The sequence below is a fragment of the Miscanthus floridulus genome, chromosome 16 (genome assembly GCF_019320115.1).
Source record: "Miscanthus floridulus cultivar M001 chromosome 16, ASM1932011v1, whole genome shotgun sequence".
NCBI classification, from domain to species: Eukaryota; Viridiplantae; Streptophyta; class Magnoliopsida; order Poales; family Poaceae; genus Miscanthus; species Miscanthus floridulus.
The window spans coordinates 93,675,333-93,697,470 of record NC_089595.1 but is presented as its reverse complement, the minus strand read 5'-3'; the positions used below and the strand labels follow the sequence as shown (position 1 = coordinate 93,697,470).

General features: G+C 49.5%; 2 protein-coding genes and 1 pseudogene across 2 annotated transcripts; 1 reads left to right on the top strand and 2 right to left on the bottom strand.

Annotated features, from left to right (window-relative positions):
* Positions 1-3,104: 3,104 nt before the first annotated feature.
* LOC136511608 (uncharacterized) lies at positions 3,105-5,473 on the bottom strand. Its single transcript, XM_066505650.1, has one exon. It carries the CDS (start codon positions 5,137-5,139, stop codon positions 3,484-3,486), a length of 1,656 nt encoding a protein of 551 aa, XP_066361747.1. The 5' UTR covers positions 5,140-5,473; the 3' UTR covers positions 3,105-3,483.
* Positions 5,474-7,782: 2,309 nt separating this feature from the next.
* On the top strand, positions 7,783-14,602 carry LOC136511036 (cyclin-T1-1-like; annotated as a pseudogene).
* A 2,998-nt stretch (positions 14,603-17,600) lies between these two features.
* Positions 17,601-19,898, bottom strand: LOC136513289 (pyruvate decarboxylase 1-like). The gene is made up of 2 exons (XM_066507282.1): positions 18,420-19,898; positions 17,601-18,320 (listed from the first exon to the last, which is right to left on the bottom strand). The coding sequence occupies exons 1-2, from the start codon at positions 19,769-19,771 to the stop codon at positions 17,843-17,845; spliced, it is 1,830 nt and encodes a 609-aa protein (XP_066363379.1). The 5' UTR covers positions 19,772-19,898; the 3' UTR covers positions 17,601-17,842.
* Positions 19,899-22,138: the final 2,240 nt, after the last annotated feature.

Sequence of the window (22,138 nt, the reverse complement as noted above, 5' to 3'; positions counted from 1 at the left end):
GCGGGCGCCAGCAGGAGGACCCAAGCGGCGGCAAAAGCACGGCAGCGCAGCAGCAGAAACCGGTGAGGCGGGGACAGACCGAGGACGATCTGCCTGGGTGAACACTGGACATGTGGGGGGTGCCTGTGAGCCATGTGACGTGTGACCTTGTCATGTCAGCTGTGCCGGATGGAGAAAGCGCCCGAGGATGCTGTGATCATACTCCTACAATTAAGGATGGCAACGGGATATACCCATCAGGTATCGTCGGAACGTTCTCTCGTTATGGAGAATTCATCCTGTCCTCGTCTCCGTTAACTATCTCGGGTATAGATTTTTGTCCATCCCCGTACCCGTCGGGCATCGGTCGGGTAACAGATACCCGACGGGTACTGCATACCCGATAAACAATGACACTTGGGGTCTCAGCTTTGCAATTAGAGACGTTTCTTCTTCACCCAGGTATAAGTGTCGGAGTCTCGGAGATGCCGAGGAGAAGGAGCGAGGTTGCGAGGAGGACGAACAAAGGTGGCAGAGAGACTGAACTGAGGAAACAAGGGGTACGAGCGCTCGTGAGGCAGACGTGCTTGTGCTGCTGGCGGAGATGGTGAGGAAAAATTGAACTATGATTCCTAGAACACACAAACTATATATATATGATTGTTTAGATTTGGGCCAAAATACCTATGTTGAGCTTCTTCGGGCATAATACTCGCATGACAGCTTAAATAGTCGGGTTCCTCAACGGGTAACGGGGACGGGTAAACAGGGAATGTTCTCGTACCCGCTATACCCGTTGGGGATGGATTCTTGCTCATTTAGATACCCGTGGGTAAAGATATAATCCTATCCTCGTTTCCTAATGGATCAAATACACGTCGGGTATCGGGACCGTTGCCATCTTTACCTACAATGCAACCGGAAGATCACGTGGCTGAGACGCAGTGTTCAGTAGTTCAAGCAGATCACCAGGCATCGAACCCACAGCAGAAAAAAAAATGACAGCACTATTATATATTATTATAAAATACGAATCCAATTATAGAAATGGACACAATGGAACAGAGTCAGGTGAATTCCATCAGCATACCCTGAACTTGTCATGCATTGGAATACCCATGTTTTTGCAACAAAAACAAATATATATATACAAAGGTATATATGTATAATTGTATAGTATGTTGTAAATTAGTTCACAAGCACAATAGACCTACTACTAGCCACAAAGTCAGTTGAAACAAATATATGTACAAAGGCATATGTTTGTAATTGTACAATATATTGTAAATTGCATTGGTCTATAAGCACAATGGACCTACTACCAGCCCATGAAGTCACTAGAAACCGCATCTCGTCTCTGCTCTCCCGTTCGGTGAATCGGCGATTCAGCACCCTCTGTCCATGGCACAGCGCCTCAATGGGCAAGTTGCGGTACATTGACTCGGAAGTCGGAAGCGGTGGTGGCGGCCATCAGTCACGGCCAATGTTTGTCATCCAGTCGAACCTAGTCGCCATAGGACCGACTAGGACGATTAATCGCGATTAATCGGACGACTTGTACAAGTCGATGGTGCCCCTAATCGGTCACCAAGGACGGATTAGGATGATTAATTGCGATTAATCGGACGACTTGAAAACATTGGTCACGGCGCAACCAGCACCCCCCCTTGGCTCCTCAAGCCCCTCACAGCTTCGTTGTCTGCTCAACTCGCCCCCTTGCTCTTACAGTCGGCAACCAGTGTCCAACGGTAGAGTGGATTGTGTTGAAGTGTTGGTGGTCACTACAGTCAGCAGCAGCAAGCACGACAGCGTCCCTCTCCCTCGGTGGCTCAGTCCCCCTAACAGCTCCGCTCCCCTCGGCTTGGCGTCTCCCTCTCCCAGATCCATTCTCTGGTCTCCAGTCCTTTATAAAAATTGAAATAATCTTGATATTCTAATTTAAAGGCAAATATCCAATCTAATATATTGCATATTTGCATTTAAATTTTTTTGGATGTGGAATACCCAGCTGCAAAATCCTGGTTCCGCCACTAGTCCGGGTCCACAAACTTTCAAATTACATATTCTGGTCTTAAACCTATAATGGATTTTCAAGTCCAAAAGGATCCAAATCAGCCATAGCTGCCTAATACTTGGGTTAGAGCATTTTCAATGAATTCCTTAAACAATACTCTGAATGCAACTATATTCGTTTTGCCTTCTCAACTTAGAACTTCTATCCATATTTTACTCTTTTTCTTCCATCCTTTTATCTTTACCAGTGCGGTATAAATGAAAGACATTAAGGTCATTTTAACTACTTTCCTAATCCTTGTGCAAAATCTAAAAGACTAAAACAACCAACATTTAGGATAGGAGGACGTATTTGTTTAGGAAAAGCTAGATGCAAATAAGACTTGCATGACCGCCAAACCATGCAACCACGGAAAAAATGTAAATGTATCAAGGTCTACAAGGAAAAATGAGCACAGAAAGGGCATATGCAACCAAAGACATTCAAAGGGCAATTTTGCTTGGGGATCGCCCTACGAGTTCTCGAGCTTTATTCCAAATCTGGCATAACTAAAAATTTGAATCCGAACTCCCTAATCAAACCACAAACCAGCCTCAGTGCCATACACCTCTTTCTCTTGCACTAGACTACTAGTAGATAGATATTTCTCGGACTATGCAATAAAAGAGAATGTTCAACTCCAGGCCAATATAACAATACCAGGTGACAGATCTTCTCCAACATAATAAAGAGTCATAAGTCTTAATAAAGAGTCATAAGTCTTAACTAAATACTGGGTAATGTGCAGCAATGACCTTGCCAAACAGATAAACATCAATGAAAGAATAGAAAGCAGCAGCGTGGAATACGTGTAAACACACCTATAAGCCATTATAGACTACAGTTGGCATAGAAAATTTCGTAAACTCATAGGGTAACAAAGATAATTCAGAGAAACAGACGACAGAAAGTGAGCATGAGAAGGAAAAACGAAAGACTGGTGATTCTGCAACCAGCATACCTCATTGCCAGGTAAGGTTAGCCACAAAGCAACTGAGAAGAACAACAGGGCAAAAGTCTGTATGTTCATCACATAGAGCTGTCGAGCTCAATGTTCAGTAGAATCAGAAGCTATCCACAAATAAGCTCCGGTGTCCATGTGTTATTTCTCAGCTAGAGACCGAATTCATTGAATACAGATTTGCACATACAATTTACCATCAAGAAAATACAGATCTGCACATACAATTTACTATCAAGGAAAATTCATCTGATGACAACCGCCAGGTATCCTCAGTATACATGTCTTGAGCGATCGCATAAATTAAACAGGTCGGATGGAATTAAGGCAACCAAGCGCTACCTAGTAAACTAGTAGCAGATGAACAACTTCATACCACACAGGGCACATATTACCTACCAAAGAGGTAAAAAGGCTAAACTGAGAAGACCACACCAAGCAAATTAGAATATTGCTGCAACCTGCTAGCTTCATTTTAGCTGCCTTCAGCTTAGTTCAGCCGCCTTCTCTTATTCTGATGTAGGTCTCCACCATCCACATCCAAAGAACCTAAGGCATCACTTCCTCTTCTTCTTCTCAGGGATCTTGAAGACCCTGCATTACTAGGTTCTCCAGCACTTTCAGTAAAAGCCGCATCTTCCTGAATCACCGCCATGGTGCTCGAATTAGAAGCTTGATCTGCAGCCAGTGCTGTGGCAATATGAGTTCCATCAACAGGCTCAGGATTTGGTGGGTTTGATGAAGTTGATGCCCCATAGGGGCTTGGCCTAGCAATTCGCCTTAGTTCACTGACAGCAGTCGCAAACCTTTCTGTGTCTTCAAGACCAGCGAAGGCAATGTGTCGCAATAAATCCATCCCTTCTGAGTGAAACGGACTTGAAGAGCGCCTTGCCAGATCGGATGTATTGTTTCCAGGCTGCCCACTATCTGGTGCAGATGAAACAACGGATGTAGTGTTTTCCGCTTCGCTTTGCAACCTCCTCGCTCTCAACCTAGTAGTCATTCGGCCCAAACGGCTTGCATGCTGAGCAGTTTCCGAGACAGATGGTTCAGGAGCCCCTTCAAGTCTACTCATGCTATTCGCCAAATGCTGATCAACAATGCGCCTCCACGTAGACAAAAATCCATGCGCCTCCCCAAGCCTTCTAGATATGGGCCGCAAATGGTGGAACTGCTGCCGGAAACTCTCTAGCCGATTCCCATGTGGCCTTGGTGGAATCTTGGGGCCAGATGCATTGCAATCCTCTGCAACCTTCTTCTCAGTATCTGAACCTGAATTCCCTCTCCCATAGATAGGAGTGATATTCCCTTCAGTAACCTCTCCTTTGCAGACAGGGCACTCCTTATGGCTGGAGTGGACATGCAACCACTGATATAAACAAGGCCAGCAGAAGAGATGGCCGCAGGAGGTAACCACTGGTTCATCAGCCATTTCAAAACAGATATTACACTCGAACATTGCAGCACTCTTACCATGCTCTGTTCCATCGTCCTCTGAGACACCCACAACAGCACCATCGGCAACCACCTTGTTCTCCTCCACGGTATCATGGACAGGCTCTTCCGGTTCAAGTGGTTGCGCTGCAGCATCATTCTCCAGGCTAGGGGCCTCTGAGCTGAGAGGTGGAAGGTCGGACCGGAACCGTCTTGGCCGGAAGTAGCGAGACCCGCCCAAGGACATCAAGCGGCGGTAGCGCTCAGCACGATCCGGGCGGAAGGGAGAGGATGCGGTCGACGACGACGGCCGGTCCAAACGCTCGACCAGACTGAGGTGCGCGTCGGAAAAACCGAACTCAAGCTCATCAGCGAGCACAGGTAAAGCCCCTGGAACCGGCAGTGGTGGTGGAGGCACGTAGGGCGGGTGCGCTTCGGGCGCGAACGGGTTGTAGGGCTCGTGCGCCGGGGTCGGCGGGCGCACCAGGTCGGCGCGGGACGGCGAGTAGGGCGGGTGGAGTGGATCCGTCTCCAGCGGCGGCGCGTCCGCGGAGGCAGCCGACGACGAGGGAGACGATGAAGACAGCATCGGGGTGCCAAGCGCGAGGTCGGAGCCGAGATCGGGGCGGCGGGCGCGCGGGGCGCGGGGGAGGCCGAGGTAGAGGTTCAGATCCATCCGTCTGCTGCTCCGCGCCGCGTCATCGGCGGCCATCCGGAGGGCGAGGCGCCCACCTTAGTTGTCGCGCGCTCCCACGCCTCTGACTCCGCCGGCGCGGTCGCGAAGCTCACGCCTTCCTAGCTCCACCCCACCATGGCAGGCCCCGATGCGGGGCACGCGCCGAGCAGGCCAGGGGAAGCCGCTGGAGTTCGGCGCAAAGGGGCGCCGGTCCTCGCGGCGGCCGCGGTCGGTGGCTATGGCTTCGGATGCGGTGGAGTTGTTGGCTGGCTGGCTGCGGGGGCGGCGGCGGCGGCGGCGAGGGTGGGGAATTGGGAAGGGTGCGGGATGGAGAGAGAGAGAGAGAGAGAGAGAGGGAGAGAGGGAGGGAGGAGATGGGAAGCACGCGGTCCGTGCGCGAGGTTTTGTTGTTGCGGGAACGGAGCCCCACGTCACTGTGCACCCGGCCCACGGGTGATGAGGAGGCTGGTCCGACGAGTAACCGGTCCGGCTGTCTCACGGTCCGTTTACGAAAAGGAACACTATAGCGATACAGTATATAAAGTTAGTAGAAGACTTTTTTTTTAAATACAGTTAGTATAGAAGACTTTATGTATACATTCGGTAGTCTCTCTTCTCTCTGTGCGCTAAACCATCTCATTCTTATTTATTAACAACCGTACTTACCAAAGCGTGCGCGTGCAGGAATTCCAATATCCGGCTACACACTCTAATTTGGGAAACAAATTATTTTGGTTGCCAAAACATGAAAAAAATATATAGCAGAGCATATCTTTTTCTTACCCAACTCCGACACCCTCACCCCCACCGCCGCCCACCGCCAGCTCCGGCGAACCTTAGCGCTCGCGGCGGCCGCCCTCTTCCCCTGCCCCCCACCGCCGCCATCTTCTCCAGCTTCGACGAGCCTCCCCTGGCCCGACCTGGTCCGATCGCCCCTATCACCACTAGCTCCCCTAAGCCGCCCATCGACCATCCCCACCGCCTGGCCTACCTGCCTTCCCCGGCCGGCCATTCTATACCCCGGCGGAGTTGGAGAAGAAAGGGGGTAGCTCGCTAGAACCCTAACGTGGAGGAAGAGGAAGAGTAGGAGAAGGAGGAGGCCTACCTGGCGTGGATCCGCCATGGCCGAGGCGGATCTACCATGGCTGGCGAGCTCCGAGCGGGTGGCGGCGTGGCCATGGCGCGGGTGATGGCAGTGGGGCGCGGGTGCGGGACGGCCGGCCGGATCCGACTGAGTTGGGCGCGGGTCAGCCGCCGAGGAGGTCGCCGGAAAGAGAGAGAAGGTGTGCAGTGGGGAGGACGGAGGAGTCAAGGAGAGAGAGACCAGGGAGAGGAAAGACCGCGTCAGTGCGTGACAACATGATGACAGGGTGTACGGGCAGAACATAATGAGCGTACCGCTCTCTATTAAGCGTTTCCGATTATTAATGGAGCCCAAAATGACCTACAGCTATAGCGCCTCAAACTACGCAGGGAGCGAGCACGTGTCCTTTTCTCTCTTGTATACAGTATATTCTGACTAGGGATGTAAGAGGCGTGAAACAAACCGCTAACGTACTGGGTACCCGTGACTAGGGATGAAAACGGTATGGATTTGAGATATGTCCGTATCCGAGTTCAGATATCCAACATTCGATACCGTATCCGTATCCAAATACTCAAATCGCATATTTATGATGTCGATATCCAATCGTATCCTATCCGACATTGACACTATCCGTATTCGAATCCGAATCCAGACAGAAATATGAAAACAAATATAATATTGGTGATATCCGTCCGTATCCGATCCGTTTTCATCCGTACCCATGACATAAGCCCACGTAGACCCATGCTACATGCCACTGAGACAGAAGCGGGTTGACACAGCTCTTCCGTGCGTGTTTAGTTCGTGATTTTTGGGAATTTGGCTATTGTAGCACTTTCGTTTTTATTTGGCAATTAGTGTTCAATCATGGACTAATTAGGCTCAAAATGTTCGTCTCGCAATTTTCAACCAAACTGTGCAATTAGTTTTTTTTCGTCTACATTTAATGCTCCATGCACGTATCCGAAGATTCGATGTGATGACTACTATTGCATTTTTTTAGAATCTTTTTGGACTAAACAAGCACGTGGCCCAAAGGGGCGATTGCGAAGGCTCAAGGAAGGAGTAACCGAGGAAACAGCTAACGCCAAGTCGCCAACCCTTGTCGAACCCGAACATGCCATCTTCCAGACGCGCTAGCCTCTCCAACCCTCAGCATGCGCATGGAATTGCTGTCGTTGCCGCTGCGCCGCCGCCATCCTCCATCGTAGTAGTGACTGTGGGGTTGATGTCGTCCTCATCGGAGGCGTCGCCCATGCTCGACACCCTCGTGCGTGCTCTAGAATGTCAATGCTCACTCTAACGTCACGACGCCCAAAGTGAGAGAGGACAGAGAAGATTCATGAAGGCCCAAAGTGAGAGAGGACAGAGAAGATTCATGAAGAACCAAGATAGAATAGAGCGAATACGGAAGCGAAGCAAGGGCACGACATCGTGCTTTACACTGATGCCTTCACCCTGCTCCTTGGTATGCCATATCACCTCGCATGCTTCATCATTTGCCTGCCTGTTCGATCTCCCTACCCCCACGACTGGATGCTAGCTATGCGGCGCGAGCTGCTGTAGGGCCAACAAAAGCTTTGCGGCGTTGCATGAGCCGCCGCATCTGCCCTCGAGCTCCCTCGCGACTCGCGGAGACTGAAAGTTCTCCGACTACTTTAGTTGTGCAGTTCAAACCACTCTACAGAGCTACTGGATCGCTATACATTGCTGCCAAATTTCACGACGTCGAACTTCCGTCCCAGAATGGGATAATATGGTCGCACGAGTTCAATGTTGCTACAGATCTGTTGAAAGGAACACACGACATGAAGTTACTTTCTTTTTTTTAGGAAAATTCATGGCCGGTTCTTTATCTTAGCGTAAGGTGTCACCTAGGTCCTTCTACTCTAAAAGTGATCGGCGTGTTCGGTTGGGGCTGGCTAGGCTAGCCAGCCCTCTCATATGGATACTGTTTCAATGAACTAGCCAGCAATATTTCTCTCTCACATAAACGAATCAGCAACGATATGAACCAGCCAACCGAACAGGCTGGATATTTCTGGGTCTACGAGTATCGTCCAGGTCCAAGTGGGTCCTAACCCGCTTTGTACGTGGCACGCTGATTGTACATGGAAGTCAATCCAACGTGTGGGGCCCACTTGTCAGGTTCTCTCCTCCCGTTTCTTCTCTCCTCCGAGCTTGCTCGTCCGGTCCCGCCCCTGCACCTAGCCCCACCGCTGCACCGAGCCCCAGCGCCGCGTCGAGCGCGCGGGGAGGACGGCGCTGCCGCCGGGGTCGGGGCTCAGCCGTGTAGGCCCTCCTGGAGGTGCGGCTCTGGCGCTGGAGAACCGGGCGCGACGGCGAGCGGGGGAGGCCCTGGCGGCGGTCTGTCTGCCTAGCGCGAGCGAAGCGGCGGCGCGGCGCGGGCTGCGCGAGCGGCAGGCCGAGTGCGCGGCGCAGCGCGGGCTCCTCGAGCGCGCTCTGCTCCTCTGCAAGTCGGCGCGGCGCGGGCTCCCACCCGGCCTCCTCGCCCATCCACCGCACGACGCGGCCGTCGGCGAGGCCGGCGTACGGCCCGCGGCCCTCGCGATCGAACTAGATGGACTCCGGCCCGAGCACCTCGCTGATGAACTCCTTCCTCCCGTGCTTGAGCCGGACTGAGGCCGAACAGGTCCGCGACTACGAGGGCCAGCGCCAGAGCCGCGAAGAAGAGATGAGGGTACTGCACGATGCCATCACGCCCTCGCAGCCACTGCAGCTTCCTATTTCTCTTCCATGGTGGATGAAAAAGATCGGCAGGGGGCTCGGTTTTCATGCAGAGGAGAGAGGGAAACGGGGGAGGCTGCTGTGATCTTAATGGATTTGTTCAGGAAACGTATGTGCGTGTCTCCATCGTCGAGGGGGAGTTGGCGCCGCGCGCGCGTCGCGCTGGGTGCGGCGGCGTGGCCTGGGGAGACGCGTCCCGGGAGCAGCGGCTGCCGGCGTCGGGAACCCGCCTGGAGCTGGTCTTCCGCCGTGACGAAGAGAGATGAGCGGGCGCACCAGAGAGAGGAGACAGAGGAAGGAGAGAATGACCTGACAAGTGGGCCTCACATGTCGGATGCATAGTCAGCGTGCCACGTAAGGATCCGTTTGAATCTGAATGATATCCGAAACCAAGTTCATAGACCCAGAAATAATATTTTCATGAGTAGAAGAACATAGATGACACCTTGCGCTAAGTTGAAGGACCGGCTGTGTATTTTTCTCTTCTTTTTTCATTCACTGAACTATATAAATTTATGTATTTCTCAGTACCATCACTTTCCTGTCATGTCTGACGATCAAATACATTTGCAGCTGTTGTGCAGCAAATGATTGAGTTATTTAAGAAAAGAGCCCCATGCTCCATGGGTCCTGTTATCAAGTTAGTGCCAACTTCAAGTGCGATGGATAAACATCAGATCAAGCCGACTCCAATGGTAAGCATCAGATCAAGCAGATTCCAACTCCAATGGCAGATCAAGTCGATTTCAACTCCAATTCTAACTCCGATGGAAAACAGCAGAGCAAGCCAACTCCAATTCCGATGGATAAACAGCGGATCAAGCTTGCTGCAGCTTCAGTTCCGATGAATAGATGACAATAGTAAGCACCCCAGTTCCTGCTCTGAGGCACACACAATTTTCAAGAAGTTTTATCAATAGCAATACAGAAGCTTCTAGATGTGTGCCTGCGGGCAGTTTATTTGAGAAGAAGCCCATAGGCCACAGGCAGGTCCGCAGGTCACCAAGGAATGAAGAGAATCGGAATTGACGAAAGAATGAAGAGAATCAATATTGGCGGATGCACATAAATCATAACTTGGAGCAGAGGTTAGAAGAACAGTATAATCAGAACTCTGAAGGCTGATCTTGCCTACCTTGTTCGTAGTGCGCCAAAGGATACAAGAGATCAAGAACCTCACCAGACGTAAGAGAATAATTCAAGAAGTTGGAGGGCTCCCTGTTAGGATCGATGTGTACCTTTCTGTGACCGTAGGATCGGGTAAGCATCCTCGTCTTCTCCGTGGATGCACCGTAGCGGGTAGACGCCGGTGCCGCAGTGTAGAAGACGTCCAGCGCGGTGGCGGTGAAGTCCAGTGGCGCTAGTGGAGAGATGACGGTCCGGTGGTGACCCTGCAGTGGGCCGACGGCGGTGGTGGGGCGCATCCCGTCGCTGGCAGCACGATCTTTAGATCGGTTTGGGGTTACTATAGGTGGGTGTGGCGGCTCACGGCGAACCTCGTAATCCGAGCCCTCATCCCCACCTTCCTTTTATGTGTGCTGTGCGACAGGGGCCCACCAACCGGATTAGGGTTGGGCTCCCCCGATCAGGGAGCAGAGATAAGGGTCCAATAGGCCGTTGGGCCTATTGGTGGAGATCAACTAACATTCTCCCCTTTGATCTCATTCCATCTTTCAATTTCATATCATTTACTTTTGTTCATTCCATTACAGATTAGCGCATAGAGCATGTCTCATCGTCACGGTCCATTGCCAATAGACTTAACAGCTACAACACACTACTCTGTTCTGAAATAGATACTTATCTTTGGGCCTTCTTTGGTCCAGGAATATTTTAGGCTTTTCCTTAAACCCATGCTAGCTACATGTTCTCTGAACACCATGTTCTCTGAATATGTTGGGTGGTAAGCCTTTTGTAAGCGGATCCGCGAGCATCCTTTCTGTACTTATATGCTCAAGACTTATGACTTGATCCCGGACTTTATCTTTCACAACATAATACTCTATGTCAATGTGTTTAGCAGCACCACTTGACTTATGTTGTGAGCATCCTGTATTGTCAGATTATAATCGCAGTATTACTTTAGTGGTCTATAGATGTCGTCAACCACCTTCAAACTGGGTATGAACTTCGTTAGTTAGTTCACCTGCCCGTTGCCTCATAACACGCTACAAACTGTCATACCTTATGGACGATGTAGTGACAGTTTGCTTTGAGCTTTTCCATCAAATAGCTCCCCTTTGCGAGATGATAGAAAATCTACGTCTGGATATGCATTCACTCTCGCATAATCAGAATCAGAATATCCCACTATGTAGAATAAATTAGATCTTCTATATGTCATCATGAGGTCTTTCGTTCCTTGCAAATAATGCAAGACTTTCTTTACTAATTTCAGTGTTCTATTCCAGAATTGCTCTGGAATCTGCCAAGTAAAACCCGGTAACAAATGCCAAGTCAGGACGCGTACATACTTGAGCATGTTGCAAGCTTCCGATAGCTGAAGCATATGAAACCACTTCACTTTATCAATTGAGCTCATATTGGTTCCGGGGGCATTGAAAATCCCCATATCTGTCGCCCTTGACTATAGGAGCAGGTGAGGGACTACATTTGTGCATACTGAATTTCTTTAAGATCTTTTCCATGTATGCCTTTTGTGACAGTCCTTATACTCTTTTTCTTCTATCTTGGTGAATCTCGATCCCTAGAACGAATGAAGCTTTACCAAGATCTTTCATATCAAATTTATTTGTCTTCAGTAGTAGACTGACATCACTACTAGTAAGTAAGATATCATCTACATATAGGATAAGGAAGATAAACTTTCCATTCTTAAACTTTGTATTGACACAATTGTCCTCTACATTCTCTTCAAACCCAAAATGCCTTATTGTCTGATCAAACTTCAAGTACCACTGTCTTGAAGCTTGTTTTAATCCATAAATGGATTTCTTTAGGCGACATCCCATTCGTTCTTTTCCTTCAACCTTTCGGTTCTGTCATGTAAACATTTTCCTCCAAGTCTCTGTTGAGAAATGCCGTCTTTACATCTATATGATGTAATTCTTAATCGTAATGTGCCACTAATGCCATTATGATTCTGAAGGAAACTTTACATGAGACTGGAGAAAAGGTCCCATTGTAATCAATCCCTTCTCTTTGCATATAGCATTTTGCCACAAGTCGCACTTTATATTTCTCTATATTCCCTTGAGAGTCAAGTTTTGTTTGTAGACCCATTTACAGCCTACTATTTTGGCTCCTTTAAGAATTATTTCCAAGTCCCAAACTTTATTGTCATTCATTGATTTCAATTCATCTTCCATAGCCTCAAGCCACTTTGATGAATGATCACTTCTCATGGCTTCTTCAAATGAGGTGGAATCATCCTCAATTTGAAATTCCTTAGTGTTGTACACTTCATAATCAGTAGGAATAGCTGATTTTCTAACTTTTTGAGACCTTCTAGGAGCCTCCACTTTTGGCACATCTTCTGTTTGAGGCTGTTGTTGCTCCCCCTCATATGTGGCAATAGGTTCTATAGAATCCTGAAGAACAGGTTCCTCATCGTCATTCATTGTTACCACAGGTGGGATAACAACAGGTGTTGGCACCATAGTATCTAGCACTGTCGGTGCAGTGACAGCAGGTAGTGAGAAAATTGGCGCATGAATCATTGGAGTGAGCGCATACACCCGCTTCACTTCAAGGTCAATTTCTCGAGCTACCATGCTCCCCCTCATCAATTCATCCTCTAGGAAGGCTGCGTGTCTCGTTTCCACAAACTTTGTATGTCTCTCTGGACAGTAGAAAACGAAAACCTTTTGACTTTTCTGTGTAGCCAATGAAATGGCAACTTACTGTTTTGGGATCTAACTTCTCAATGTTTGGGTTAACTACTTTAGCCTCAGCAGGTCTCCCCCACACACACGCAAGTGGTTTAATGAGAGCACTCTTTCTATCCACAACTCATACGGTGTTTTGGGCACCGACTTACTTGGTACTCTTTTGAGAGTATGAATGGGGTTTTTAACGCCTCCATCCACAGGCTCAACTATAAGGTGGAGTAACTTATCATACTGCCCACCATATCTATCAGGGTACGATTGATTCTTTTAGTTACTCTATTCTGCTGAGGTTCACCCGGTGTAGAATACTGGGCTACTATGCCATTCTTTTAGGGTATGCTGACCGTAGTACTCCTCCACGGTCAGACATGACTATCTTAATCTTTAATATCTTAAATTTATCCAATACATCTTTTCTTTCTTTGATTGGATAAATATAGCCATAATGGGAGTAATCATCTGTGAATGTTATGAACGAATTATAACCATCCACACTCTTTACAGGAAAACCGACCACAGATGTCAGTGTGGATAATCTATAAAATTCCTGTGCTTTGTTTGTCATCTTTCTTTATATACTTTTCTTTTATGCATTCTCTGCATTGTTCTTAATCTGAGAGCTCTAATGGAGGAAGAATATCATTCTTAACCAGTCTTTCTATTCTCTCCCTCGAAATATGGCTTGAACGATAGTGCCATGATTTCGATGACGTATTGTGAGCTCTCTTATGCCACCATTATCAGAGTGACTATCTGTCACCAGCTGCTTTATTAGCTGGATAGCGCATGTCTTTGAAGAGCCAGTGAACTAACTCTTTATTCTATCGAGGTACTCAGTGATCGTGTCACACTCTGAGATTGAGCTCACAATTGCAAGCTCAATCATGTTCTTTATCATAGCCAAACTTTTTCTTGTTGGTAGTGATTCATTTCCTATGCCCAAGGAGCCATATGATATCTTTTGGGATTCAAAATCCCTCTCTTTAGTTGCTCAAGTGGCATCATTCTCTTTTGTCTCCCTCACCAGTGCCACAAACTCAGTGGAACACGGTGAGGTGACTACCCAGTCCACCTTAGACAAGATGAAAACCAGGTTAAAACTTTTCTTAACATAAAAAAACACCATTTGCATGCCTTGATTCCAACGTTGGTCAAAATCAAAACATACAATTATTCTTATATACTAAGTCTACATCACCGTTGGGCAGAAATGGAATTAATGCATAAATCATTAACTTTCACAACTGTTCTTACACACTAATTCTACATCACCGTTGGGCAGAAGTAGAATTAATGCATAAATCATTAAAATTAACAACTTTTCTTATACACTAATTCTACATCACCGTTGGGCAGAAGTAGAATTAATGCATAAATTATTAAAATTATGATATTGTTATTAACAACGTTGGTCAGAAAATAACAACATCATAATCATGTCAGAACTCTTTTCTCTAATTAAATACCACGTTGGTTCAAAACAACTGGAGAATCAATAATTTCTTTAGCAGCGGAAAAACTTTCTTTTTCTCCAATCAAATACCGCATTGGTTCAAAATAACTGGAGAATAAACAACTTTTCTTTGGCTGTGGAAAAACTCTCTTTTTCTTGAATTTTACCCACAGGGAAAATTGCTTTTTCTATTTTCTTTAAGCCATTAATCAATTTCCAGGAAATAAACATTTACTGGAAAAAGGAAAAAAACAGAAATTGGTTCAATTCAGTACTGTACATTCAGCCCAGCCGGCAAAACGGCCCAGCCCATCTACTCTCCACGCGCTCTGCCGCACCCAGGCCGCAACCTGGGCCTAGGCCGGTAAAGCCGCGCCCGTGCGCTCGCCCGCCTGGGCCGCAGGTCGGCCCGATCAAGCTCCGCCGTCGGATCGCATCCGACGGTCACCCGCAGGCTTTGCGGGGTCAAAACCACGCTCAGGCCGCGACGGATGGAAACCCTAGGTCATTTGCTCCGGCCCTCTCTCTCTCTTCGCCTCACTGCGCTCTCTCTTCTTTCCTTAGTGCAGCCGCATCAGTCACCGAGCGGGCGAATCAGTGGAGCAGCGAGCCCCGGCGCCATCGCCGGCCCCCTCGCCGGCGTGCGCGTTCCCCAGCGGGTGAGCGCGCCGCCGTCGAGCGGCCTAGCCACGGCGCCCCTTGTGGCCGGATCCCGGCGAGCAGTGCCCCCGGCTGGCCCTTTCTTTTCCCCGCGCGCCGGCGTGCACGACGGCGAGGTAAGCCACCCCCTTCCCCTCTTCCCCTTTCGGTTTCTTTGGTTCTTGTGCTCGGATTTCATTCGATTCGGGGATTAGGGTTAGGGTTTGGGGATGGGGTTTCACTGTTTTCTTTTTCCCTTGTTCCCCAATCGGATTTAGATCTTGATTGCTTTTCTTTGTTTGACCGATTGGGTGGGTTAGGGTTTCATTTTGTTTTGATTTCTTTTCCTTTTCGGAGTTCATCCGAATGGGTTCCCTTCCCATCCGAATCGGTTCCTTTCCCCTTCTTCCCTTTCTCTTTCCCCTTCCCCTTCTTCTTTTTGATTTGGATTGATCTTCTCTTTTTCGAACCGACTGTGGGGAATTAGGGTTTGTTCTAGGGTTCAATCCGAATGGGAATCTAGGGTTCCTTTTCTTCTTCCCCTTCGGATTTGCTTTTGTATCTTCTTTTCGCTTGTTCACCCGAAAGGGGATCTAGGGTTAGGGTTCGGTTTTCTTTTGATTTCTTTTCTTTTCTTATTTGTACTGAATCCCTCTTTTCCCCTTCCTCGTCGCGAGTTAGGGTTAGGGTACTTTTGAACCTTTCCCCTTTCTGTTCACTGTTGTTTCACCCGATTAGGGTTAGGGTTGGGATTCTTAAGATCCTTTTCCCCTTTCTGTTCTCTGATCCGAACAAGGATCTGTTCTTTTCTTGTTTTCTTGTCGCGCGCCGGTGAGGACGGCGGTGCTCTTCTTTCCCCCCACGCACGGTGTCGGTGATGACCGGTAGACAGTGATGTCCGCCACCCCGGTCACTCTTTTCTTTGCTTTTACCCGGTTAGGGTTAGGATTACACAGAGGCAACCGGCTCTGGTACCATTGTTAGGATCGATGTGTACCTTTCTGTGACCGTAGGATCGGGTAAGCATCCTCGTCTTCTCCGTGGATGCACCGTAGCGGGTAGACGCCGGTGCCGCAGTGTAGAAGACGTCCAGCGCGGTGGCGGTGAAGTCCAGTGGCACTGGTGGAGAGACGGCGGTCCGGAGGTGACCCTGCAGTGGGCCGATGGCGGTGGTGGGGCACATCCCGTCGCTGGCAGCACAGTCTTTAGATCGGTTTTGGGTTACTGTAGGTGGGTGTGGCGGCTCACGGCGAACCTCGTAGTCCGAGCCATCATCCCCACCTTCCTTTTATGTGTGCTGTGCGATAGGGGCACACCAACCGGATTAGGGTTGGGCCTATTGGTGGAGATCAACTAACACTCCCAACTCTTGTTTATATGTCTGACTAATACAGGTGCTTGGAGGCAAGTTAGTGTTGTAACTGTTTTTGAAACATCTTCTCTCGGCAGAAACATCAGGTAGAGAGAAGATGAACCATAGGACCATAGGAGTTGCCATTGCCATTTATTTGCTAGGTACAGAGTTACAGACTGGATTGTCTGCTAGACTGCAACTGAGATAAAAGGTGTCTAATGTGGACGGGCAACTCGATCGTTTGCAACAAGCTTGCACTGCAATGCCATATTGATTGGATTGTCGAGATTGTTTCGGCTTGGAATCACTAAATTTAACAAGCAATATGCAGGTTACGAAAGAGTAAATTTTGTAAACATATTTATGATTAGCGAATTCTCTAGATGCAATAATAAACAATTCTTATTCATAGAAGAACTGGAGTGCAACCTGGACATAACAATTAACGCACACTAATCTTATTTTGGTCCACACTACTCAACTTCCTAGTAGGAACAAAGTTGTAGGGTGCCAGAGACTACACAGTAGTACAGGCCACCAGCAAAGACACACTGATAATACACTAACAAAAACACACCGATAATACACTAACAAAAAGACACTGATAATACACTAGTCCTTGTTTAACTCCGACAGGAGCTTTTTTTGGTTCTGTTCAATAGACAGGAGCTTTTTTTGGAAGCTTTGATCGATGTCGCGCAGGTGCTTTTTTGGGAACCACGAATCTATGTAACATGTTGTCAACTTGCCGGCTAAGAAGCCCACTGCAAACTGCAATATGCTCAAGCGTATCTCCCGTCGAACAACCTGAGTGACGATGTCTTCGACCTTTTGAATGTCCAAGTCGCTACGTCGCTGGGCCTGGACGGAAGCCCCCGACGATGCATGACGAGCAGCGGTTGGTGTTGGCCGAAGTACACGCCGAGCAGCGCTCCGCAGTACGGGATTCGTCTTGAATTTGGTGAATCGATTGCTTCGGTTCTGCTGGTTTCTTCTGTGGCGTTGTCGATTGCTTCGGTTCTGATTCCTTCTGTGGCGTTGTCCTAGTAGCACATATATATAGGTGGAGAAAGAAGATTCGGTAAGCTCCGATGCTGTTTGGATTCGGGAGTTCAGAATAGAATTCTGACGTGAGATAGAGAGCTCCAATCCTGTTTAGATTCAGTAGTAATCAGTACTGAATTCGGACCTGAGATCGGTCTAGGTCTTGGGATCTGACTTGGAGACTTACCTGGCATATAGCAACCGAGGATCCGAGGAGGACGGCGTTGCGAAAGCACTGAATTGCGAGTGCTAGAATCCGAAGCGCTGATACAGGGAGGGAGCTCAGATCATGTGAAATCTTTTCCGACCATGAATTTTATTAATGCAGGAAATGCAGGTTGCAAAATTTACAACAGAACTCAATTCCAAGCAACTGAATTACAAACATTATCATAGGATAAAGACTGACAGCTTCCATCAGCAGGGATCGATGTAGCTCTGCTTGATGAAGACGAACAAACTTACTGACTGAAACTGACCCGGACGTTTCAGGGCAGGCAGACGAAGAAGGCGCCGTTGCAGTGCTGGAACGCTGAAGTGAAGAGACCGATCGATGAGCTAGCTCACTGGGGGTTGGGCGGCCTGCTGTTGGCGGCGGAGACCCTGGAGCCCCACTCGAGGAGCTCCTTGCTCGTGTCGTCCTTGTGCACGATCACCTCGATGAAGCAGAGGCAGTCTTTCTTGGCGCCCGTCGCCGTGGCGATCGCCTCCTTGAGCTCTGCCTCCGTCCGAACCTTCATGGTCCAGCAGTTGCCGTCGGAGTTGTGGATGGCGTTGATGAGGCCCGTGTAGTCCCAGTTCTTGATCACGTTGTACGGGCCGTCGTGGATCTCCACCTCGATGGTGTACCCGCCGTTGTTGATGAGGAAGATGATGCTCTTCTGCCCGCACCGAAGCATCGTCGACACGTCTTGCGCCGTCACCTGGAAGCTTCCATCGCCGATGCACGCGATGACACGCTTGTCCTTGGCCGCCTGGGCGTACCCGAGCGTCGCGCCGACCGACCACCCGATCGAGCCGTACTGCATCTGGAACTCGTACCTGTTCAGAGCCACCAGTCTTGAGTTACTGAATTTTTAACAGCCTATGTATATATCTAATTGCGTGCTTGGTTCAGACGAGATTCTGGCAGATGCGTACCCGCAGCCCTCGGGAAGCCTGAGCTTCTGGCAGTTGAACCACGAGTCGCCGGTCTCGGCGACGACGGCGGTCTCGCCGGACAGCATGCCCTTGATGTGCTTGAAGAGGATGTTCACCCTCAGCAGCTCGTCGGGCTTGCCGTTGAGCGGCTCGCGGTCGGGGACGAAGATCCGGCGGTAGTTGTCGTACGCCGTGGTGTTGCACCTGAGGCGCTTGGCGAGCGCGCTGAGGAACTCGGACATGAGGATGCACCCGAACGCCGGGCCGTTGCCGACCACCACGCGGTCGGGCTGCACGATGACGGCCTTCTCCCGCTTGAGCAGGAGGGAGTAGCCGACGGAGCTGTAATCGTTGAAGATGGGGCCCGCGAAGAGGTACGCGTCCGCGGACTCCACGATCTCGGCGCAGAACGTGGTGCTCACGGCGCCCCAGTAGGTGCCGATGAACCGCGGGTGGTGCTCCGGCACCAGGCCCTTGGCGGACGGCATCACGGCGAAAGGGTACCCGCTGGCGTCCGCGACGCCGGCGAACGCCTCCCTGGCCTTGGCCACCCGGATCTTGGGCCCGCCCACCATCACCGGCTTCACCGCCTTGTTCAGGAACTCCGCCGCGGCCTCCACGGCGTACTCGAGGTTCGCCTTGTTGCTCAGCCTGGGCGAGATGAACAGGGGCACCGGCTCCCGGCTGAAGGTCGGGTGGGAGAGGCCGGCCAGGTTGCAGCTGACGCTGATGTACACGGGCTTGCTCTCCCTCAGCGCCGTCGCGATGGCCGTGTCGATCTGCTCGTGCGCGTCGTCCAGGTTGTTGATGACGGCCTGGTAGCAGGTGATGGTCTGGAAGCAGCGGAGCTCCTGGGAGAAGTCCGGGAGGCCGATGGTGTGGTGCAGGATGCGGTTGGTGCCGTAGTCGTTGGAGTTGGGCCCGCCCACGATGCAGATCACGGGGAGGTTCTCGCTGTACGCGCCGGCGATGGCGTTGAGCACGCTGAGCCCGCCGACGGTGAACGTGACGGCGCAGGCGCCGACGCCCCGCGACCGCGCGTACCCGTCGGCGGCGTACCCGGCGTTGAGCTCGTTGCAGCAGCCGACGAGGCTCAGCCCCGGCTCCGCGATGAGGTAGTCGAGCAGGGTGAGGTTGAAGTCCCCGGGGACGGCGAACACGTCGGAGGCGCCGATCTGCACGAGCCGCCGCGCCAGGTGCCGGCCGAGCGTGGCGCCCGCCGGGGCCACCGTCGTCACCGGCGGCGCCGTGGCGATGACGGCGTGGGAGTTGGTCACGGGCAGAGCGCCGACGCCGTTGCACATCGGCTTCGCCACGCCGTTGGCGGGGTTGCCGACCAGGAGGGTCTCCATGGCACGCAGCCACGCACGCACGTGAAGAAACAGAGGTGTGGACAGCGGGATGCTGATGTGGCTAGAGCACTCGACTTTGTTGTGGACTCGTGTGCTTTCGTGATTGTACGAGGTTGCGGCGATGGCCTGTGATTGCTGACTGATGATGAGTGGTGGGCATTCCATCAGGGGTTTATATAGCACGGGAGCACGGGGCTGAAGGCCCTGAAGGGGGGTGGTTGCACCGTGCACAGTGCCAAGCCGCCATGGCAGGCCAGTGAATGGCAACGCAGGTGCTTTGCATGATGCATGCTGTGGGCTGGGATAAACGGACCGCCAAAGACCAAACCATGGGCTTCGACGCTTCGTGTGCCTTCCCGCGCGTTGGCTGAGCTGTTGGTCTTGTTTTGGTCCTTTGTGGAGTACGTACACTCTACTCCTACTGTAGGAGTATATACACGCATTCATCGTTGCGTTTGGCATCACCAAGTGCAAGGGCAAAATAGTTTGTGCCTAATTTATTGTATCTTAATTAGGTATTGACCAACAATTGTTTTTTGAGCATATATTGACCAACAAATTAAGCTGCTTCCTTTGATCTTGGTAACCACTTACAATCAGAGAAAAAAAAGAAAGCAAAGTGTGCCTAGAACTATTTACTAAATAATCACCACAACCACTACAGGAAAACCTGGAAAGTTAATATATACGTACATGTTTATAAATTACCCCACCATTGTCACTCACTAGCAGAGAAATGACTTTTCATCCGCTTCGATTTTGGGCTTTAGTCTCGGTATTTTTTGCGTCCGAGAGTAAAGGAAGAATTAGTCCCGGTTGGAGCTACCAACAGGGACTAAAGGCCCCTGTCCTGACACGTTTTCGCAGCAGGCCATCTTTAATCCGGGTTGGTGACACCAACCGGGACTAAAAGGTCGACCTTTAGTCCCGGTTGGTGTTACCAATCCGGATTAAAGGTCCTTCAAAGGGTGACCTTTTAGTCCCGGTTGGTGTCACCAACTCGGATTAAAGGTCTCCCACCCGGAACTAAAGGTACCCCACAGGTCAATTCAAAAGGAGAGTGTCCAGGACCCTGTCACATATCGTGTATAGCTGAATTGATAAGGAGTTTATGCGCGAGGAAAGAGGTCCTGGGTTCGAATCTCACACATCGCAAGAGAGGTCTCCCTACAATTTCGTTTATTTTTCTCCTGAGGATGGACCTTTAGTCCCGGTTATGTGACCGGGACGAAAGGCCAGGACCTTTAGTCCCGGTTGGAAAACCGGGACTAAAGCCAGTTCCCAACCGGGACTACAGCCCATTTCTCTACTGGTGACTAAAATTAACAAAAAATATATATCTATATATGTTTAAAAATTACATGACATCATTAGAAGATAACAAAAATACACGTAGACATGCTTCTCCATTACCTACATATAAACGGTTACATCTATCAAATAAAAAAAAATAAAGCCAAGCGTGACACGAGGGAAAAAAACAAAATCACTTTATAACTTAGTTGTACGTTGAATGGATCTAGGAATCAAAGATGCAATCCGAATAATCTTCTTATGTAAAATTGCAATTAACAATAGAAATGTATACTGGTGTAAAATAAAAGAAAATTAAGGATATATATGTGAGAGGATAGAAGATGGATGACTAATCTATTTTGGTCACACAAGAAAACAGTAAGGCCTCGTTCAATTCGTTTCGTTTGGGAACCATTCCTGGCCACCGTTTTCTTCAATAATTTAAATAAAGTGGGAAGGGTTCCGACCAGGGCTGGCCCGGAACGGGGCTAACCGAACGGCGCCTAAGTGTTCATTTGAAATTGACCATATTCATCCTCATTCCTTAATGATGCAAATGGTTCAAATTAAATCTCCGACGCTATTGCAAACTCTGCAAAATTCTAACGGGATGCGTGCAGTGTATAAGTGGGAGGGTGCTGGTGTTAAAGATGGCACAAAGCATGCAAACCATTAGTACGAGGCAAGTGCAACAAAATAGAGAAGCCCGGCGCCCCGGCGGGCATCAAACGTCAGGTCGTCAACTGAGAAAGGACCGGTAAGGGGATGATACATACGACGGAGTACATGCAGAAATGCACCATCAAGGTCACACGGAATTAGCTCGATGGTATATGAAATATGTGGCCCCTAGATTACAGGTGGTACATGTGCAGCCTCTAGCGGAGACGAGGAAAAACAGTGAATACTAGATAAGGGCAGATGGTAATTTAGTGTTGTGATGTAGTGGAAGCAGCCATTGATCTCTCTAGATAAGGGCATTGGGAGTGCATATTGAACATTTGTGATGTTGTGTGCACATTGAACATTTATACCTCAAAATTTGTTGCCTATGGTCTAAAGTTTATATCA

Excerpts from the sequence above, each read along its gene's own strand:
- LOC136513289 (XM_066507282.1), bottom strand. The coding sequence starts at position 19,771 with ATGGAGACCCTCCTGGTCGGCAACCCCGCCAACGGCGTGGCGAAGCCG. Across the intron at positions 18,321-18,419 it reads AGGCTTCCCGAGGGCTGCGG|GTACGAGTTCCAGATGCAGT; the intron begins GTACGCATCTGC and ends GGCTCTGAACAG.
- LOC136511608 (XM_066505650.1), bottom strand. The coding sequence starts at position 5,139 with ATGGCCGCCGATGACGCGGCGCGGAGCAGCAGACGGATGGATCTGAAC.